The 23,412-nt window shown below is 36.3% G+C and overlaps 1 protein-coding gene across 5 annotated transcripts in view; it reads right to left on the reverse strand.

Moving 5' to 3' along the window:
* Positions 1 to 23,412, reverse strand: part of CW7 — a 502,578-nt gene that overhangs the window by 112,796 nt on the left and 366,370 nt on the right. For all 5 annotated transcript variants that reach the window (XM_089453029.1, XM_089453024.1, XM_089453026.1 and 2 more), the window contains one exon: positions 11,035 to 11,089. In XM_089453029.1, coding sequence (XP_089309155.1) covers positions 11,035 to 11,089 — 55 coding nt within the window. The remainder of the gene's footprint in view (positions 1 to 11,034; positions 11,090 to 23,412) is intronic.

Raw genomic sequence — 23,412 nt, forward strand, 5'->3', positions numbered from 1 at the left:
TGTGAAGACTAGCCTTAAAAGGAAGTTTGAAATGACAGACTTAGGACACTTACATTATTTTCTTGGTCTTCAAGTTTTGCAATCCCAGGAAGGTATTTCCCTTTCCCAGTCCAAGTATGCCTATGATATTCTACGCCATTTTCACATGGAAGACTGTAAGCCAGCCCCTTCTCCCTTTCAGTCTGGAGTCAAACTTTCAGCCACTTGTACTTCTCCTGGAGTTGATGCTACCTTATACCGTCAACTTGTAGGAAAAATTTTGTATCTAACCCATACTCGTCCCGACCTTTCCTTTGCTGTTGGCCTTGTTGCTCGGTTTATGCAAAACCCACGTGAAAGTCATTGGAAAGCAGCTAAAAGAATACTTCGTTGTGTTCGAGGTACAGTTCAGTTTTGGATTCATTACAGTGCCGAAGCATCTCCTCTATTGGTTGGTTTCACTGATTCCGATTGGGCTGGTGACCTTGATGATCGGAAGTCTACTGCAGGTTATGTGTTCACTCTTGGTTCAGGACCTATTACATGGGCTTGCAAGAAACAAGGTGCCATTTCTCTTTCTTCAGCAGAAGCAGAGTATCGTGGTGCCGTAGAAGCTAGTAAGGAAGCCTTGTGGCTTCATCAGATCCTGTCAGAGTTTGGCTTTCAGCGGCAACATCCGACTACACTTTGGTGTGATAATCAATGTGCCATTCAACTATGCAAAGATCCAGTCCAACATCAGCGCAGCAAACACATTGAATGGCACATGCACTTCATCAGAAAGCTCATTCACGACCATGTTCTTGAAGTGCAATATTGTTCAACAGATGATCAAGTTCCAGACATCTTTACAAAGGCTCTCACAGAGGCGAAGTTCACTAAACTTCGATTTATGGTTGGAGTTCAGGAAGTTGTCAATAAGGGGGGATAGGCTCTAGTGCCTCCTTCCTTCTCCTATTGTGTCATATTTGTAAATCCTTCAATCCTATCCGAAGTTGTTCTTAAGGGGGGATGTTAGGATATTCCGACACATAGGAAATAGTTAAGTATAACTTGGTCTAGTATAGAGTTAGGTAAAGTGTGTTTCTTTACTATGTACATTTTGTAACTTACAATCCGACGGTCACGATATGTAGTGATCTGATGGTTCATTCTCTCCTCGGTATTACCGACACTTGATCCATGGCTTAACACCCGATTGGTCCATGATCTCTATTTAAAGAGCATGGAGAGTCATTTGTAGGTTAATTGTTCATGAGAGAAGCTTATGTAAAATTTCATTCTTTTATTAATAAATTGCCTGAAGTGACCGCGTTGGCTCAGGCCGTGGACTGTTTCCCTCTTTGAGGGTTTTAACCACGTCAAAAGTACTAGTGTATTGATCTGTGATCTGTTTGTGAGCGGTGTCCTTTGGTGTTCTGTTTGAGGAACTTACCCTGTAAATTCCTACATTTTTTTGATTTATCAGACTGAAGAAAAATGGACTGTTACATCGGTAGCTCAGATTCATGCTAGTTGTCTGATTGAAATCTCGAGTAAAGAAAAGCGGCTCATTCTTCCAAAATGCAGGACATATATCCCATAAATTGCTACGTTGCTAAAAAGAATAAGAGAAACCTTCCGCTAGGTCTAGACGTTTAGCTTGATAACCTGCAATTACAATTGGTGCCCATGACTCTCATTGCAGATTCATGAGAAACTGGCCAGATTCAGAATCAGGTTCGATACTAATTCATTCATGTTCGAGTGGGCTCGGTGCGGTTGGTGGAAAATGACTATAAATTAGAAAAAACAACAATAGATTTCATGACTGGACGATGAACAAAAAGCCATAAGCGAGGAAACACAAAACGTCGCTCCCCAATGGGCTCACATTCAGAAGCGCCACAAGTTTGGCTGGGGCCGTTCAATCCATATATTGGCTTCTCGGCTGTGGGTATAGCCAGTTGGCCAGCGGCCGCATTATTTTCTCAGCAGGATCAACAACCCGATAAGGTTTGGCCTCTAACGTTGTACAACACCATGGCATTGTCGTCACACACTCGGTCGTTCCTGATCGGATGGATCCGGCCACAAATTTGGCCTAAGACCGAGGGTCAAGAAAAGAAAAATTCCTTCAAAAAATATATATCTTTCATTCGGCTCCTTCTCACCCACACAATGCAGTTATGCATTATTTGATTGTGGTGTGAATTGATCAAGGGAGCTGGGAAATTAAAATATTATTTTGGAGCCTTACAAACAAATTCAAAATTAAAAGTGCAGTTCTTTATGCGTCTTGCTAGGTGAAAGAGGCGTTTCTCTTATTGAAGCAATTGATATGGTAAATCATAAAGTATTTAAAAAAAATTGAGCAAATGGAAGAGGGAAGATGACCTAAGGTTGCCTTTAATGACATATTGTGCAAAAGAAAGAAGAATTGGATGCAGCAAAGCAAAATAACAGATGGTTTAGTAAATGGGGTATTTGCTTGAACACGTGTCCCATAAACAGTAAAGAGATAAAAGCTTTTGTTATAGATAAGTTCCACAAGCGTACTTAGGATAAGGCGCTGGAGAGAAAGAAAAAGTACCATATTGAAGTGTTTAATCCCACTCAAAGCCATCAACAAAAAGCGTATAGAGAGTAATATTTCTTGGAGAGCCAAAATTCTTATTGCTAAGTTACAAGGTTACTTGGGAGCGGGAGCGGAAATGGGGAACAAGAACGGGAGCGGAAACGGGGAACAAGAGCGGGAGCGACATTTTCAAAAGCTCCCGGTTTGGGAGGGATTCCATGAGCGTTTTTTTATAATATGTATATTTTTGTATTTTGATGCATATATATCAACAAAAGCATAAAAGCATATAGAATGATGAATTAGATATAAAAACATAAAAAAAAAAACATAGATTGAACCATATAACAGCAATCATCTAGAAGTTATAATCTTCATCAACCATGTCCACAAGTTAGTACATACAACATATTGAGTCTCATGATTCATCAATCTTAGAGTTTCAAGCTTTCAAAATTCAATATATAACATTTATCATCATTGACACCAAAATTTTACTTGTAAGTTAAGTGTAACCATTACAACAAATAGTATCTAATATGAAATGAAATATTATAAAATGAAATGAAATTAAACAACTTTCAACTTTCACGAAGTATCATATTCATAATTCATTACTAATGACTTATAATTGCCAACTTCAAACTTCAAACTTAAGTTGTCATATATTGTTTACAAAAAATATCATAATAAATATGAAAAAGTCAATAACTATTAGAAACTAGAAAAGACAAGTAAATATATTATCTATTGCTAATGCTTGGGCCTCTTGCTACCACGAGAAATGTCTAATTTTTTATTCTTGTTGGAAAATCAGGATCTTTGTCATTAATATCACCCTCTAAGCATTAATATCCAGAGGTATCTTTGTCATTACCTCTGGATGTGTATAGGGCCTCTGGATGTGTATAGGTATCTTTGTCATTAATATCACCTTCTAAGCATTAACATAATATAGAAAAAGCATAGAGCATGTCAAGTCAAGATTTTGTTTGAGTGATGCGTACATTTTTGGGAGGGTCATGATAGAAGAGTTCGACAACCAATGTCACTAACATAAAGGTACATAGAGGGATTGGTGCTCTTGATTAACTACGAGTTCCATACCCTAATACTTGACAAAATCCAATTGAACATTGTAATCCCCCCAATCCTGAAATCCTGAAAAACTAATAAATCTGCTAGATTTTGAATGAAAACTAAAATTATACTTTATCCATATGAAATCCAATAAGGTCGAAACCACTCTCAAACATCCTGAATCATTTCACGGTAATGTTAAAAATTTAAGGAAAACGATGAAAATGAAGATTAAGGAGAATGTTACTTTTACTTTACGAATTTAACATTACCATGAATCACATATCAATATTAGGGCCATAGGCATGATCATTAGGTTGCCCCATTCAAAACTTATTTGTTTCTTTGAAAAAAAAATGCATTTGGAATATTACTGCAAAAACAATGTCCAAAAGCGACTAAACGCTATCGAAAACGCTCCTAAAAAACCAGGAAGTATTTTTTTGTCGGAAGCGCACTCCTGACCCGCTCCCGCCCGGAGCACGAATTGGGAGCAAGATCGTGAGGGGGGGCGGGGGCGCTCCCCCGCAACCCTGCTCAGTTAGGTACTAATTCTCATCAACTCTATTGTGAAACACAGCGCTGGAAAAGGCCAAAAGAAGTGTGGGAGGAAAGAGTACATATTTTTTGTTCTTCCGAAAAAGTGGAAACAAAAAAACATTTCACTTTAGAGTGTGAGGCCTTCAAAGACAACAAGGAAAGCTATGCAGATATTCTAGCAATTAGCTCTTGGGATAATCTATTCAGCAAGGGGTTTGTCGAAATGTTGGGAGCGTTTATTGTGCGACTTCACAAAAAGAGGGCCAAATACATCGACCATATGAAGAAGCAATCTGTCCCGTTGGCTATCTTTAGCCTCATGGACATTAAAATAATTTTCTTTCTTTCTTTCTTTCTTTCTTTCTTTCTTTCTTGTACATTGGGGCAAAGCCACTATTTTATTTTAATTTCAAGAATTGGCTAGATTTGATTTGGTTGTTTTTAGACAAAATCCTCATAAAAATAATAATATTTTACTATAAAGGAGTTAAATTCTAGGTGTTTTCTTCATTTGTAATCATGGTTGAAAAGTGAGAGTATTCCTCTCTCTTGAGACTAATAAAAATTCCCTTCGATTTACAGATATCATTTGCCAAGGTTGAATATTCTATGTTTCCTCTTAGTTCTGGCCTATAATTTGTGCTTTAATTAGGTAATTTTGGAGAGATAGATCAACGACCACAAAATCACTTTACCAATTCAATGAGTGACACAATCACCGAGAAGGGGAAGTCTATGCTTCTAAGGTTTTTATCTTACCCTTGGCTCTCATCAAAATACACAATTTCAAGTGTTGGACAATCCCTTTTAGGGGGAATCTTCAACCAAATTTGTGGAAAATTGGTGACAATTGTTAATATAGTGGTAAGGGCATCTCAAATGAAGAGGTCGTCCTAGTGAAGTTGTGTTCCTTGTGGGTTATCCTTGATTGGCTTGAGTGGGATAGTTTCACCCCCAACTCCTCACCCATCTGGTCCTAAAGGAAGCATTGTCAAAGAGGAGGTTGTGATCGTGACCCCGCATATTGCTCTTGAATATTAGCACTGGTCTTTATATCCTTCAATCACCCTCATTTTCTTTCCTATACAAAACCCAAACTTTGTTTCACTAGGGCCATCTTTTGACATCACCTTGCACTTTTTGGTTTAAGCCCTAGTGATCCTAAAAGGGGAACCCCCCTCGAAGTTGAGGTAGGTTGTTGAGGTGACAATGGGTGACCTACCAAAATGCCACACAGATTGTGCGGCGTGATTTGGAACTTTATCATTTCAACGCACAACTCGCAAAGGTAACAGTTCCTTATCGTGTTGTTAAGGAGATTTTATGACAACAAAACTACTTATGAACATGAGGCAAGTGGGTTGCGAAAATCTAGGGGTGCAATTTTGAAATTAAACCCATGAAAACCATCAATGGTTGAGGACTTGCAAAACTCATGGTTGAAGATAATGAGGATGACCTCGAAATTAACACTGAAGGTTCTACCATGATATATGCAATGACTCAGAAGTTAGAGTAGAGTCAGTGGTACGAGGATATTATCTATTACCTCAAACACCTAAGTAGTCCCAGACACCTTCTTGAGCATGAAAGAAGATCTCTAAGGTTAAAGGCCGCAAAGTACTAATTCATAACTCAAGGGTTTGGATGGAGGAATCTCGACGGGTCGATTTTATGGTTAAGTCTAGAGGAAGCCCAAAATCAAAGAGTTTCACCAAGGAGCAAGAACAACCATGCACAAAATATTTAGGGGTGGTTACTATTGGCCACTATTATCATTGATGTGCAAAAATTTTCCAGTGTTAGTTATGCCAATTCCTCACAAAAAAACAAAAGTTGGCCACTTTACCTTTGCAACCAATAGTAGTAGTAGTAGAGGCACCATCACAACAATGGGACCTTGAATTTATTGGTAAATTTTAAGATAATTCTACCAATGGTCATAAGTGGATTTTAACCGCTACCAATTACTTCACCAAGTGACTGGAAACCATACCCACCAAGTAGGCGATTGATAAGGTAGTCATTAATTTTCTTGAAGATTATCACTGGATTCAGAGTCCCTTCTAAAATTACAACAAATAATGCCAAGGCATTTAGTTCTGTGAGATTATCATCATTTTGCTTTAACCATGGTATCATCCTGTCACACTCTTTCAATTACTATCCCCAATGCAATGGTTTAGTTGAGCCTAGTAATAAGAATTTAATGAGCATCATAAAAAAGAGATGGGAAAGCAAATTGAAGTACACTTTATGGGAAAATAGGTTCACCAAGGATTCAATCAAAAAGAGCCCATTTTAGCTAGTATATGGGATGCAAGTGGTATTCCCATTCATTTGCAACTCTCAGTATACATTGTTTTACAACATTCTTCCACTCATACAGAAGCCATGCAGGATAGGATTTCTATGCTGGTCAAGTTGGATGAAAACAAGAGGAATAAAATTGACCACCTTATCAAGAGCCAAGAAGCAACCAAGAAGAAATTTGACAAAATGAAATCCCACAAGTGAGACTTCCAAATACGAGACATAGTGTCGCTATGGAACGAGAAAGAAGAAAAGCCAAGGAATTATGAAAATTTTGAAAGTCTTTGGTTAGGTCATTAACAAACTCTTGAAGTTGCAAGTGAAAATTCATTCTATATTTGTCATCTGGAGGGTAAGAATTTAACTTTGCCCATAAATGGGAAAGCCCTCAAAACGTATCGCACGAGTATAATCTAAATGTTATCAGGGGAATTCCTAAACCTTGAGGTAGTTCCAAATTTTTCTTATTTGATTTCCATTTCATTGAAGTGATCTTATTTGCATGCTTACTAAATAAGTTATGTATTTTTTCATTATGCTATTTCATTACGTTTGTATTAGTTAGATGTTATGTCATTTTGATTATTTCCATGTCAAGAAGGGATACGAATTTGGTCTAATTCCCTCCCTGCTATGTGTAATATATAGTAGTGATTACCCCCTCAAGGTGGGGCAATTCATCACCCACAAGGGGTTGGGACATTCATGGGTTCCTTAATGATGCAAGGGGCAATCATAGAGGCCCTATGAACTAAGGTGATAGCCATAATGATAGGGGGTAGAGCTCATGTTTGAATTTTGCCCACACGCTAAATTTTACTGTCCCAACCATCTTTTGCATTTTGTGGTATATTTCTTGCTATATGTGATCGTATTATGCTTTATCTTTCTTTTTAGCTGCATCATCCTCCGAGGCATTGTTCTAGGCCAGACCCAAGGTGTGGACAAGGGGAAGGCGAGGCTAACACCTTGTGGACCCAAATGACAAATGTGGACCCAAATAGGGAAATGTGAAAAGGGCTTGTAATGAGTGGAGGGGAGTGAGATATATGGTGTTAGGAAGTGAGACCACGCAACCAAGTTTCTCATGTAGCGTTAATCCTAAAGCTAATAGCCAATAAAGGAGATCCCACGGAACTAGAATTCAAGATCCGCCCCCCCTCGCCCCCTCCCTTAGTTGAGGTAAGGGAACAAGAGTACAGTCATAACCCTTATTCTAAGTCACCCAATAATCCATGCCCAAGTGTGCCCAAGGAAAATAAGCATAAACACCAAATTACATAATGGAAAACATACCCTTGGGGTTGGATAGCCCACCTTCAAACATACGATCATGACAGATGAGCGAGGGGACACAATGGCTGGCTCAAGTGGAAAAGAAAAGTAACACATCAAGGCTATCAAGTGGCTACAAGGGGCTATTGGCCGTCAACTGAAGACAAATCTAAGAGAAAATTTATCCTATGGGGTCACCCACTAGTGGTGGGTAACATGTCTTAGAGGTAGAAATTATATTGTGGATATATATTGATTGCTAAAATATTTTTGATAAGAATGATGATTATTAAAATGAGCACCCCCCTCTTTATTAAAAATACCTAGTTAGGGTGACTTTCTAATGGGAAAAACTTTTCAACAAGCTACATAGTAGCGAATACTTGCCACCTAGTTTAGATATAGCTAAATTAAAGTAGAAAACTATACAAAAATGGTAAAATGGAAGCCATGATCAATTAAAAAAAATTATCATTTGAGATCTTGATTTGGAAAATTATATATATATATATATATATAACGACGGAAGCAAAGAAAAGTGGAAACATTATTTGTAAACACTTGCAGCTTCGATCTATTTTGGTTCTATAGCAAAAAGGAAATTGCATTATAGTTTTGATTTCTTTTAGTTAATTACAATTATGATTATTATGTTTTAATTAATTTATATTAAAATTTCTATCATTATTAATTTGTTTAATTATTATTCGGAAATAGTATCATACGATTGTGAAAAATGTAGTGAAATCATTATGGTCAATATTTTTATGATTTTTATGTTTTAATTAATTATCTTATAATTGTTATATTTTGACTAATTTATATTGAAAATTTCAAATGTTATTAATTTGTTTAATAATTGTTTTATTTTACACTTGGTATATAAATGATATATGTAAGAATATAAAAACTATTAACTTAATTAATTTAATTTTGATTTATATAAAATATAATTTTAAACCTAAAAATAAATAGTATATTATTTAATATAATTAACAAAAAAAAAATTAACATTTGATTGGAAAAAACAACAATTAGGTTGAAGATTTAGATTTGATGAGCATATCAAATGTATTTGATATTACATGAAAAAGAAATACATAACGCTTGTAACATGTACTCTCTTAACGCATAAAACATCCGTACGTTAAAAAAAATGCATAATGTTTAACATAGATAACTAGCACATATCTATTTATGTGGATTTATAGCATTGATGGTTTGATTATTGAATGAGTCAGAGGCGCACTAGCGCTCTCCCAAGGCAGCATTAAATTGTATTAAACAGCCATGCCATATAACAATAAAGCATACACAATGGTATGAGGTTCCTTCGGTACCTTCTTGATAAGTGAGTGTTACGTCACAGTGCTCGATAAGTGATTGTCATGTCACAATACCTCAGCTCAGCTTGGATAAGCACCACCACCACATGTTACTTGATTATTTGAATGGCTTCTAAGTGTCACGGTCCTTCCAAGAAACTATGACTATGGAGATTAGGGCAGCCATATCAATGTTTGCAACTATGACTATGGAGATTGAATGGCATCGATATCAATATCTGCCATATTGCATTATAAAGTTATAATAATGGATTGGATATTTTTTTATTTTTTTATTTTTTTGCAGCAGATTGAAGTACAAAGTGGAGGTTGTAGGTTTGGTTGTACAGTGCAAATTAATGACATAGTACATTGAAATTAGTTCTTGTCATCATTACAAAATAAGAGATATAAGTTTTGAACCAATAATATTTGAGATAAATGAATTTAAATTTTATTTAAAAACAATAAATATTGATTGATAATGTTTAACTTTAGATAAACTTTAAATCTTTTTTGGTCAAAGGGAAACTAATAGCCAATCAATGTAAAACTCAATACGTTATATGATGCCTGCAGCAGGTATAATAAGACATTTTTGTCATTATCTGATTAATTAGCATTTATTACGCTTTATTGTGTTTATAACTTTTCCATTCATAATATCTTAATACATTGTTTATCATGAGTGGACTCTAGTTATGGTACATGAAAGATGTTTGAAGAATTCTAGTGAGAGGAAGATGATCGCTAAGTCACATACCAAAATCCCTCTACACATGTTAGCACAAAATTTCCAACTTCAAAGTGTTATAGCACCATTTACCACCCTTGATAGATTTGATGCTCTATGATATGGCCTAGGGCAATCCTTCCCTACCAGACTTGGTCCATTTTCTTAAAAACAATGTTTTAAATCCCAAACGCGATTTTTCCATATCTAAAGCATGTGTACACGCGGGTCAATCTATACCCAACCCGCGTATATGTGTTAAAACATTAAAAAACATACTATCTCCCTTAATTTGGACGGGGTTTACGGGATTGACCCGATACCCACCTACTATAGCCCGTGGCCCAACTGTTTCCCAACTGAAAAAACTAATTTGGAGAAGTATAAATAAACCTCCATGGGAAGGCCTAAGCGATGAGAAAAGATTAGATATTGATATTATAGTTGATTATATCCCTGATTAAGTTTGAAGATATCCCCATGCCTTCTGCACTCCTAAGTCATAGGAAACCCCTGTTTCCTTTTTGAGATGTTCATCATCCCTTCATGACATCCTTGTGTATACTTATGGAGAAGGATTGTTGAGGCCTGGGTAGGACAGATCTGGAGGACAGTTTCGCTTTGAGTCGGCGGATGACTCAGGGTGTAGTTCTTCTATATTTTCTTTAGCTTACATTAATAAAGAGATGTTGTTTTGTTCATGATGATTATGGTCTTTATGCATTAATTTATGTCATGATTTGCTTATAAAATCTCACGTTAATGCTTATTTGCTTACATGCTTATATGATCTAACCTTGATATCATGAACATGCTTTCAGTTATTTTTGGTGTATATGCTTTTCCTTAAGTGAATTGCAGGTCTTAAAGCGCAAGGAAGAAATAGAAAGTTTGGACCATACGGGAACGACCTCAAACATAGGACCTACACGTAAGACCTTTTGTACCAACTTTAACTGTTTAAGTATTAGGACTGCTTGTTTGTGTGTCTCTTTATGATGTACGCCTCGCTCTATTGGGGTTTCCAACCCAAGACCCTAAGGTGATTCTACCCGAAACACAATGATAAGTTAATCATCAATTACAACATTATCTTATGGTCACTATGTTCCAACAAATAATGGGACAGTAGCAAAGGATTTGCAAAACATTGTCGTTGCAACAACAAACTGGAATTCATCAATGGAGAAAATAAAATAAAATCAATGAACATAAGATTAGATAACACTTACAATCATAAGCTTCACGAACCATCTTATAGCTGACAAACCCTGAAAATAATGTTAACTGCAATGTGAAATCGATAATGGTGTTAGTAAACATAAAAATGACAATTGAAATGAGTCATCTAATGAAAATTACGATATCTAAATCAACATTACTTTATTAGTAACAAATTAAACATAATAATTAATATTAAAAATCATGTTTCAACATCACTTGTTTTGACATCCATAATATAACAAATGTATTATGTAGCATAGTACCTGTTTTTTTATGCAAAAAGTAATTGATAACAAAATTCATCGTAACTAAGATAAAATATAAATAGAAATAACTTTTATATATATATATATATATAATTTAAATTATTTTAAAAATATAATTAATATATTTTTGTTAAAAATTAAATTAATTATTTTAACACAAAACTAATTCAATATTCAATAATACTCATAGTGGTATGTGCCATTATTGAATGATTTGGTATTTATTAATCAACTAAGTTAATGTTTAAAACCAATTGGAATAAATTAGTTGTGTGGTAATGTCTTCATAAATTAATTAATATAATTGGACAATGAAAAGTTACAATTTTGATAATGAAATTATGTTATTTCAAAAGTTTTGATTTTAAAAATGAATTTTTTGGAATAACTTTATTTTGATAATTTTAATAATTAAAATTTATACTTCTAATAATTATTCAAAAAAATATGATAATTATTTTTAAAAATCTATAAAATAATAAAATTTATTTACTAAATAATTCATATAATTTATTTTAAAATAATATTTTTCAAATTTCAATCTTATTTATTAAAAAAAATTAAATAAATAAAAATCTTAATCAAAAGATTTAAATATTGAATCCCTAAAATTATAATCTCAAACTAATATTTCTTAAATTTTAATTTTAATCAACAAAAATATAGATAATAAATTAATAGTTTAATTATCGAATAATGAATCGCTTAATTTCAAAATTGAATATCCATATATTATAATTTAATAATTTAAATATTAAACACCCAACACAACTATTTTAAAATTGCATAAAAGACAAATACAAACCTTATTTGAATATCCCACTCATGGGAATTAGTCTTAATTAAATAAATAAAGCATTAAATATTTAACACAGTTCATTCTCAATGAACGATAAGCATGGATTACATTTGAATGATTTGAATCTCGCACTTATAAAATGTGTCATAATTATATAGTTTCAATTTTAATATTTATAACAAGTAGTTTCAAGTTTGCACGTACGTATCTCTCTACACAGTGAGTTATTAGAGAAATTTTGAGGTCTAAAATGAGCTTCCAAACAAAAATGTACAACCAAAATCAACTTTATAAGAACCAATAGGATTCAAGATGATGATGTCAACCATGGAGGATGATTCACCATTTTTTGAGTAAAAAAAAAACTATTTTTTCAGCTAGCATTTTCAACTTATCTCCTTATAGATTTACTCAAATTTCGAGAGGGAGCAATCGTTGGATGCAAAATTTAATTCCTCATCCAAGGAATACAAATGCAATATAACCTACCTTTCGCACATATAATAAGTACCTCATATTAACACCCAGAATTGCACCTTTGCAATTTTGGCATCAAATTTCAGATTAGTCATCAGTTTATTAGCATGTTGGTGATCCTTCAAAAATTCTTTCGAAACTATTATCAGCAATATCAAACATGGGAGAAACCATATCTAATGAGCAACTGGCTAGATCAGCGATGGGTTGTTTTCCAAGGAGTGGGATGCCTTCATTGTTAGGATAGTTGCCTCTGAGAAACTTCCAAAATGGGGAAGAATGTGGGACAATTTCCATTAAAAAGAGATAAGGTGAAATGCCAAGAGTGGTGGGAAAGGTAGTGGGGAAGAAGAGGAGAATGTTACTCTTACTACAAATGGAAAAGAAAAATGTAAGGTAAAGGGAAGTGGGGGATCTACTTCTGTGAATGACATGAGTAAAGTGAAAATCTTCGCATGTCACAAGACTGGTCATTGTGCAAGTCGGTGTCCATATAAGTAGAAGATGAAGAAAGAGGAATAGGTAGCAATGGTAGTAGTATCATGGGGGCTTCACTATGGGAGCAATACCATAGCACGCGAGCTCATATTGGGGGATATTTATTGAAGAAAAAATGACATAATATATTGGGGGATATATAGGGGATAAAGGGTTTTTATCTTGGTAGATATAAAAAATGGAGCTCAAAGTTAATGAAAAATTAGAAAGGAGTATAAAAAATGGTAATGAAAAATTGGATACCTACAATATCTAGTGAAAGTAGGGTTTTCTAAATTGGGAAGGTGTATTGGGTTTGTATTAGTAGGGGGTTAAATAATGTGATTCTTAGAAGTCTTTTCCAATATGTAGTCAAATTAGGGGTATTGTTTCGTATGCCACGAATGCACATGATATGTCATAGGTTCATTGAGTGAAACCCCCATGAGTAGTATCAACTAAGATTGATGACTATGCTGAGAAATTTGAGAAAGAGTTTTCTCTTATTGCCTATATCTCAAATAATAGTATTGTTGTGTACGATGACAATGGGTTATGACTAGTGGGAAATAGAGCATCTACTCACATGATGGGGATGAGATCAGTGTTCTGCAATAATTCAAACACAGGCTTAGACTACCATGTGATTTGTGGAGCTATAACCATGCATGCAATAAAGGGGGGTTAGATGTGTTAGGTTCCAACTAGAGTCCGAAGGATTTCTGGAGGTGACAAGGATGTTATTTGTTTTGGGGTTGATAGTAGACTTGCACTCAATATCATCCTTGAAGGATGATCGATATATAGTTTTGCTCTAGGATGGATAGGCACATCTATATTCAGAGGGAACGACCTTGGATGTAACAATGGTGGTTAGCATCAGGCAGGGGCAGTCATACAAGTTGCTAGGACAGCCTATGGATGGATCTGAGAGGATCTTGAATTTAGGATCAGTGTCAGTGGCTAAGAGGGGACAGGTGGCGAGGAAGAGTGATTCTTCAGGTACTAATAGGAGACTCAATTGGTATGACATGGCATTGATAAATGCTCCGAAGTGTGATGGGACACCTTAGGGCATGGTTGGTTCTAGCAGGCTGTCAGTGCAAGTTTCAAGGAAGGTCACAAGACAGGCTTAAGTTGAGAGGGAGAAGTTACAAATGATGAGATGGGTTTGGAGTCAAATTCAGGTGGTGGAGGTGCCAAAAGTACCTCCCTCACTAAGAGGGAGTGTTAGCTTTTTGGTAGCCTAGAGGTATTTATGCATTGGTGGCGTTTAGCATGTGGATGTAACAGAGCACATTTCACTCCCTAGACACTTTAATTTATAAAGTGATTTTATAAAGTTGAGAAGTGTACATTTTTAAATAACGATTAAAAAGTGACTTTTTATAAAGTGTGACTTTATAAAATTGAGTCACTTAAATGATATAAGTGGGCCCAATGTAAAATTAAGTCATGACTATTAATCTCATCCATTAAGATCTAGGGTTATGGATTTTAGTCATTAATGAGAAATAAAAGGAGAAAAGGGAGTGGAAGAGGCACATTCTTTGAAGAGAAAGGAGGAGGAGAGGAGATGAAGAAAAGTAAAGGAGCAACCAGAGAGGGCACGAATCCTAAGGCATTTAGCAGCGAGATTGGGCATGTAAATCTCGGTAGTTTTCAGCGATTATTTGTATTGTTTTACAACACATTTATTATTGATTTGTTTGGCACAATTATCAAGGAATTGTACAGCAAGGTATTGTTGTACCATACAACACATTTTCAAGGGTCGTACAACTAAGAGGAGTGTCCATACAACAAGAAAATCAAGGGTGAAAGTGGCTCAATTTTCAAGATAAGCACTGAGCATTAATTGCTGGAAATTGTATTTGTTGTAAACTTGGAAATTTTCTATGAGCTCTTTAATAACATTCCTCTTCTCTAATGGATCTCCCTTTGGGGTTTTTCCATGTGCTTTGCCAAAAAATGCTAGTGTCAAATGTGTGTTGTTGTGTTGAATGGTGTTGTCATTGACGCCAACATCAATTCTTGAAAACTCTTAATACTTGTCTAGATTATCTTGATTGGAAGCGCCAAGTGACAAAGAGGAAGGAAAACAATAAATGCCCCACCTTTGAAGAAAAATATGACCAAGAAGATTGGGGTTTTTGGTGTCAGGGGCACCATCATTGGATGCTCCTCGTCGTGTCGATTCCAATGGTATATGACACGCCTTGTGTGTCCTCACGGTTTGCAATATATGCCCTTCGGAAGGTCAAAGCCCACTTCTTGTGGTCCATATCCCCAAAAGGTGGTGCTGGAGTGGTATATCAATAGTTGGCAACTCAAGAAGTTAAAAGAACTTTTCCTTAAAAATCAAATTGAATATTATATGACTAAAGTATGTCATTGAGTATATTAAAAATTTAAATCGAAATCAAATGTTAAATATGACCTTCCCTTTGATCGGGGTTTTTGGCTCCATTCCTTTAAATTATCAAATTTAATATTTTCCCTCCAAATACAGGGCAGCTTCAACCAAGGGCTAATTTTCACTATAAATATAGATGATTACCTCTCATTCATTCAAGAGAAGAACTCGCTCTTTATGTCTATTTGTCTGTGGCATTGTGGAATATTGAAGATTCGAAAGAGCTCAAATTTATTACGATATTTTGGGTTTATGGTTAATTTTTGGCTATGGTTTCTTAGTCTTCAGGGTTAATTACAGGTCTATTCTTGAGCTTTCCAAAGTTGCCAGTGATTCGACCCTATTTTGGAGTTTACTTCGTGGTTGATTAGTTTATCATCTTCGTTGGGCTTGTATCCTCTGCGTGTGCATCAAACTAAGACTTTGTATTGCTAGATCAATGTTAATTTTTCACAGTGTTCTATGTTGTAATAATCACTTAAAACAATTTCATTCAATCTCATACACCGCAATAACAGTTAAGCAAGTATAGATAGAACAGTAAACAAAAACTGCACAATAGAAGATAGCCAAGCACAATGAGACACAAAGATTTTTGGTCAAGGACCAATCAAACCTGTGGTCAATGCCTAGAATTTTGGTCAACGCAAGGAGAGAAAAGATTCGGTCAACTCAGAGAATAATCCTCCTTCCTTAGTGAAAACTCGGTCAAATCAGAGTCAAAAATCCTCCTGCAAACTACAGTCAAATGCCACAAAAGTGACTTTTTTCCATTATTTTTTGATGGAATTTCTAACCATACCTGCCAATTCTCAACACTCCCTCTCAGCTAGGGAGAAATTTTCGACCGCACCACAAGTCACATGATGCAGGAGCATGTGACTTAAAGGGAAAAAGTCTTCAAACATATTTCAAAAATCAAAAAAAAAAAATCTACAGGCAAGGGAGTGGGGTCCTTTAGCCAGCAATTTCCATGCTTTTCTAGTTTAAGATAAAGATAGAATTAAGAATAAAAACTATGTTGTAATAGTCGTTTTATGATAAGTTGTAGTAGCTTTATAGCTTTAAATCATTTATGTAAAAGCCATGCTTTTGTAAAGGATAATGACCGAGAGGCTTTATCTATTGATTATAAATAAAAGGACGGGAGGCTCAGAGTGGAGGAATCAAGCCCAAAAGCATTATCATTTGCAAAATCTCTCTCTGTTCATCTGATTTATGATTCTCTGTTGAATGTTAATTATATGTTTGTATCAGTTTTAATGTCTTTCTCTGAGCTTGAATATCGATGAATTTACCTTATTCCCAATTAATATCATGGTTGAAGCCTTAGATTGTGTTTTCTTTTCATACTGTCGAGCGCAGGCCTCTTTAATTGCCTTATAGAACTCCAAAGCCAAAATCCTGTTTACACAGAGGAATCGTGAAATACTTAGTCCAGAATGAGTTTCCGGACCTGAAATGCTATTAATTCTGGTTTACATCCTCATCGAGTCCGAACCCTGTATCGCATAATCGCAAGAGGAGTGGAAAGGGCTGTGGAACTACCGAAATCCGAAACCCCGATAAGTCTGGACCCGAAACATTATAGAGAAGAGTGGAAAGGGTTGTCGGGTCCGCAAGGACGATCGCATCGCAAACCTGGAGGTGAGAGGAACGAAGTATTGGTGCTTTGGAGGCCGCCGATAGCGATTGTCGATTATCGCATCGGGAAAAGGAAGGAGGAAGGGCATTAAACATGCCGATAGTGTATATTGCATATAACGCAGAACTTGGAATATAAAAGCGCCGATAGTGTAATTCCTTTGGAATTACACCAAGACTGTTATAATTCGTGGCAGTGTTTTGATAAAGCGTCGATAGTGTATTGTATGAATTCCACACAAAAAGCCAGCCGATAGTGTTTTTGGGTAATTCTTTGGAATTACAGTTCCGATAGGAACAGAGCCCTGTTTGTCAATTAACAAGGGTTGTGGCGATCAGAGGAAAATCCATGAAGCTGCCAGTTAAATCACTGATTCGCCAATTGAAGCAAAGGGATAAATTTGGCCTAATATTGAAGAAATTGCTGCCAGATTCGAGAGGTTATCCATATCGCCTACACCCAGGCCACCATTAGTGGTATCAAAGCAGCTATCTGACATTGGATTGAATCTCAGAAGCAGGAGTAGGAAAGTTACTATGGCTTTCAGATTTGGAAGAGGACGAGGACGTGGTGGAAGAGGACGGCCTATTGCAAACGCTGAAGTAATGGAAGTTGTGCAACAAATGCAAGCTAGATTGGATGCATTAACAACGGGCAAAAACATAGATGATGGAGATGTTAGTGAACCTGAGATTGAAGCTGCAAAGGAGGAAACTGTAGCAATTACTCCTGAGATGAGGTTTTTTCAGTCAGTGTTGAGATCCACGGCCAGGCCAAAGACTGAGGTATCAATTTATGAAGGACAATTGAATCCAGAAGAATTGATAGACTGGATTAACGGCATGGAGAAATTCTTCGACTATGAAGAAACAAAAGATGAGAAGAAAATGAAGTTCGTTGTCACCAAGTTAAAAGGCCATGCAGCGCTTTGGTGGGATGGTGTGCAGGCAGAAAGGAAGAGACTTGGCAAGCAACCAATCAAGAATTGGAGCAGGATGGTAGCAAAGCTAAGAGGTAAGTTTTTGCCAAGTAATTATCAGCAAACCTTGTTTAGACAAATGCAAAATCTTAGACAGAGATCTTTAACACTAAAAGAATACACAGAGGAGTTCTATAAAGTAAGCATAAGAGCTGGAAAGTAAGCATAAGAGCTGGAGAAGCCCAAGATACAGATGAGAAGGTAACTAGATATATGAATGGCTTTAGGATGGACATTCAAGATGAGATAAGTCTACTGTCTCCTAAAACAGTAGAGGAAGCTTATCAGATAGCACTAAAAGCTGAAGAAAAACTCATGAGGAAGCAGTCTGCCAGAGGGAGAGGTACTTTCCGAGGAAGGGGAAGTCAAGGTGGTAGAGGAAGATCTACAGCACCTAAAGATGGAGCTAGCAGCAACTCAACCCAGCATGCAACCACATGAGGTGATGTAAGAGGCAGAGGGAGTTTTTCTAGAGGAAGAGGAGGTAGAGGAAGAGGCAGAGAAATAAGATGTTACAGATGTAACAAATTGGGACACAGAGCTTTTGAGTGCCCAGAGAATGCAGAAACAAATCAGAGGAATGCAATTGTTGCTCTAGTTGAGGGAAAAGCACCAGTAGCAGCAGTGGCAGAAGAAGAAAATATACCAAACAGAGGAGAATCTTTGGTAGTTAATAAAGTTCTGCTCAAGCCAACAAAGGAGATGGCTGAACCATCACAAAGGAAGACTTTATTCAGGACAATGTGTAAAGTCCAAGGGAAATGTTCCCAAATGATCATTGATAGTGGCAGCACTGATAATTTGGTCTCTACAGAAGTAGTGGAGAAATTGAAGCTGAAGACAATGAAACATCCAACACCTTACAATGTGTCATGGTTGCAAAAGGGACATCAACTGTTAGTGAACGAACAGTGTGAAGTGGAATTTTAGGTGGGCAGGTATAAAGATAAAATTGTTTGTGATGTGATGCCAATGGATGTGTGTTGCATATTGCTTGGAAGACCTTGGAAATATCACAGAAGAGCCATGCATGATGGGAAAAGAAACACCTACAACTTTGGAAAGGATGGTGTCAATCATACATTGCTGCCTCTGCAAAAAGAAGATGTACCAGGAAAGAAGACTGATCCAGAAACTCTGTTACTTGGAGGAAAGGAATACTTGAAGTAGATTGAAGAAAATGAGGTAAATTTTGTTTTAATTTGCAAGCCCAAGGTAATAATGACTTCGACTAAAGTTTCTGATTTAACCATTGAAATTCAAGAAATGTTGGAGAAATATTGTGATATTATTGTTGATGATTTGCCTAATGAATTACCACCCATTAGAAGAATCAGCCATCATATAGATTTGACTCCTGGAGCAAGTCTACCTAATAAAGCAGCTTATTGAATGACTCCTACAAAAAATGAAGAAGTTAGAAAGCAAGTGCAAGAATTGCTTGACAAAAGGCTGATCAGAGAGAGCTTGAGTCCTTCCATAGTCCCAATAGCACTGAGCCCAAAGAAAGACGGAGGCTGGAGAATGTGTACAGATTCAAGAGCCAGCAATAAAATCACAATCAGGTACAGATTTCCATTGCCTAGAATTGAAGATTTAATGGATTGCTTGAGTGGAGCAAAGAATTTTTCAAAACTAGATCTTAAAAGTGGGTATCATCAGATAAGAATAAGAGAAGGGGATGAGTGGAAAACCACTTTTAAGACAAATGAAGGACTGTATGAGTGGAGAGTAATGCCTTTTGAGTTGTCAAATGAACCAAGTACATTCATGAGACTCATGAATGAAGTTTTTAAAGAGTTCATTGGTAAGTTTGTAATAGTATATCTGGATGATACATTAGTCTACAGCAGGTCTAAGGAGGCATTTAAATTATGTCTTACAAAGGCTGCAACAAGAAAACTCACTACTGAGTTTGAAGAAGTATTCATTCATGAAAGAAGAGCTAGTGTACTTGGGATTTGTTATTTCTGCTGAAGCGCTGAAGATGGATCCAGAGAAGATCAAGGCAATTATGGAGTGGCCTTCACCCAAAAGTGTTTTTGAGGTAAGGAGTTTTCATGGTCTTGCTAGCTTTTATAGAAAATTCATTAAGAATTTTAGTAAGATTAATGCACCTATTATTGAGACTGTAAAGAAGGACAAACAGCCATTTAAATCGACTGCTGAAGCAGAGAAAAATTTTCAGCTGTTAAAGAATAAAATCACCAAAAAGCCTATTTTGGTTCTACCTGATTTTAATAAACCTTGTCAAGTGAAGTGTGCTGCCAGCGAAGAAGCAATTGGAGGTATTTTAAGCCAAGAAGATAGACCAACAGCTTATTTTAGTGAAAAGCTAAATGATTCAAAAAAGAAGTATTCTTCTTATGATAAGGAGTTCTACACAGTTGTGCAGTCATTGAAGAAATGGAGGCATTATTTAATGTCGAAAGAATTTATCCTTTATTCAGATAACCATGCACTATAGTTTATAATGCAGCAGCCAAAGCTCAGCCAGAAACATGCTAAATGGGTAGAGTATCTTCAAGGTTTCCATTTTGTTTTGAAGCATATAAATGGGCAGTCAAACAAAGTTGCAGATGCCTTAAGTAGGAGAAATGTATTGCTTCAAGAGAGTCAAATCCAAGTGTTGGGTTTTGATTTTCTTAAGGAATTATATGAGACCGATTCAGATTTTAAAGAGGCATTTGAGGCATGTAAAAATCATGTTTTGGTGGATAGGAGTAAATGGTTGGATCACTTCTTACAAGATGGACTGTTATTTAAGAAAAATTAGTTGTGCATACCAAACTATTCAATGAGGGAGAATTTAATCAAAGAAAAACATAGTGGAGGACTTGCAGGACATTTTGGCATAGAGAAGACTTATGAGCAGCTAAACAAATTTTTATTTCTGGCCGAAAATGAAATCTGAAGTGGAGAAGTATGTGAGAACTTGCAAAGTCTGCCAATATGCAAATGGAAGGAGCCAAAACACAAGTTTGTATATCCCATTACCAATTCCAGATAAACCTTGGGATATGGTAAGTATGGATTTTGTGTTGGGCTTACCAAAGACTCCAAGAGGTAATGATTCAATTTTTGTTGTAGTGGACAGATTTTCAAAAATGGCACACTTTATTCCATGTTATAAAACGAGTGATCCTTCTCACATTGATAATTTGTTTTTTAAGGAGATTGTAAGATTGCATGGGTTGCCCAAAAGTATTATCTCAGACAGAGATTCCAAATTTGTTGGACATTTCTGGAGGAGACTATGGAAGAAGTGGGAACTAAATTAAGTTTCAGTTCTGCCTATCATCCACAAACTGATGGACAGACTGAAGTTGTGAACAGGAGTTTAGGCAATCTTTTAAGGAACCTTACTGCAGAACATCCAAAGCAATGGGATCAAGTGTTACCACAAGCTGAGTATGCATATAATGACTCACCTAACAGGAGCACAGGACAGAGTCCATTCCATATTGTTTATGGAATGCATCCAAGAGGAATATCTGAATTAAGAAACTTGGGAAAAGAAGAGATGAGAAGTGCAGAGGGTGAAGACTTTGCTTCAGAAATGCAGGCAATACATGAAGAAGTGAAGCAACAGCTACAGGATAGCAACATCAAATACAAAACCAAAGCAGACATGAGAAGAAGAGAGGTGAACTTTGAAGTTGGGGATTTGGTTTTAGCACATCTCAGAAAGGAGAGATTTCCAAAGAGGGAGTATAATAAATTGAAGTTCAAGAAAATTGGACCATGCAGAGTATTGAGGAAATTTTCTGCAAATGCTTATGAGATTGAGTTACGCCCTAATGTTGGAATATCACCAATTTTTAATGTTGCAGACCTGTACAAGCATGAAGGTGAAAATGCAGATGATACAGCACAAGATAAAGAGACCCAAGAGATTGACTGGGTAAAACAGTTACCCACAACAAAGAATTCTGGACAAGAAGGTGTTTAAGAAGACAAGGGGACGAGAGTACTTTCAGTGTTTGATAAAATGGAAGGATCTGCCAACCGCTGAAGCTACTTGGGTTACAGAAGATACGCTACAGAAACTGGGCAGTTCTGTAGATGAACTCGTGGACAAAATCCCATGAAGAATTTTGTCCTCAGGAGTCTGATGCAGGAGCTTGTGACTTAAAGGGAAAAAGTCTTCAAACATATTCCAAAAATCAAAAAAAAAATCTACAGGCAAGGGAGTGGGGTCCTTTAGCCAGCAATTTCCATGCTTTCTAGTTTAAGATAAAGATAGAATTAAGAATAAAAACAATGTTGTAATAGTCGCTTTATGATAAGTTGTAGTAGCTTTATAGCTTTAAATCATTTATGTAAAAGCCATGCTTTTGTAAAGGATAATGACCGAGAGGCTTTATCTATTAATTATAAATAAAAGGACAGGAGGCTCAGAGTGGACGAATCAAGCCCAGAAGCATTATCATTTGCAAAACCTCTCTCTGTTCATCTGATTTATGATTCTCTGTTGAATGTTAATTATATGCGTGTATCAGTTTTAATGTCTTTCTCTGAGCTTGAATATCGATGAATTTACCTTATTCCCAATTAATATCTTGGTTGAAGCCTTAGATTGTGTTTTCCTTTGATACTGTCGAGCGCAGGCCTCTTTAATTGCCTTATAGAACTCGACGGCCAAAACCCTGTTTACACAGAGGAATCGTGAAAAATTTAGTCCAGAATGAGTTTCCGAACCTAAAATGATATTAAGTCTAGTTTACATCCTCATCGAGTCTGAACCCTGTATCGCATCGCATAATCGCAAGAGTGGAAAGGGCTATGGAACTACCGAAATCCGAAACCCCGATAAGTCTGAACCCGAAACATTATAGAGAAGAGTGGAAAGGGTTGTCAGGTCTGCAAGGACGATCACATGGCAACGTTGGAGGCAGTAGGGACCAAGTATTGGTGCTTTGGAGGCCGCCAATAGCGATTGCCGATTATCGCATCGGGAAAAGGAAGGAGGAAGGGCATTAAACATGCCGATAGTGTATATTGTGTATAACGCAGAACTTGGAATATAAAAGCACCGATAGTGTAATTCCTTTGGAATTACACCAAGACTGTTATAATCCGTGGCAGTGTTTTAATAAAGCGCCAATAGTGTATTATATGAATTCCACACTAAAAGCCCGCCAATAGTGTTTTTGGGTAATTCTTTGGAATTATAGTTCCGATAGGAACAGAGCCCCTGTTTGTTAATTAACAAGGGTTGTGGCGATCAGAGGAAAATCCATGAAGCTGTCAATTAAATGACTGATACGCCAATTGAAGCAGAGGGAGAAATTTGGCCTGATATTGAAGAAATTGTTGCCAGATTC

Source organism: Pinus tabuliformis, chromosome X, assembly GCF_031772625.1.
Source record: "Pinus tabuliformis cultivar Carrire ecotype Pingquan chromosome X, CPIR1, whole genome shotgun sequence".
Lineage (NCBI taxonomy): Eukaryota > Viridiplantae > Streptophyta > Pinopsida > Pinales > Pinaceae > Pinus > Pinus tabuliformis.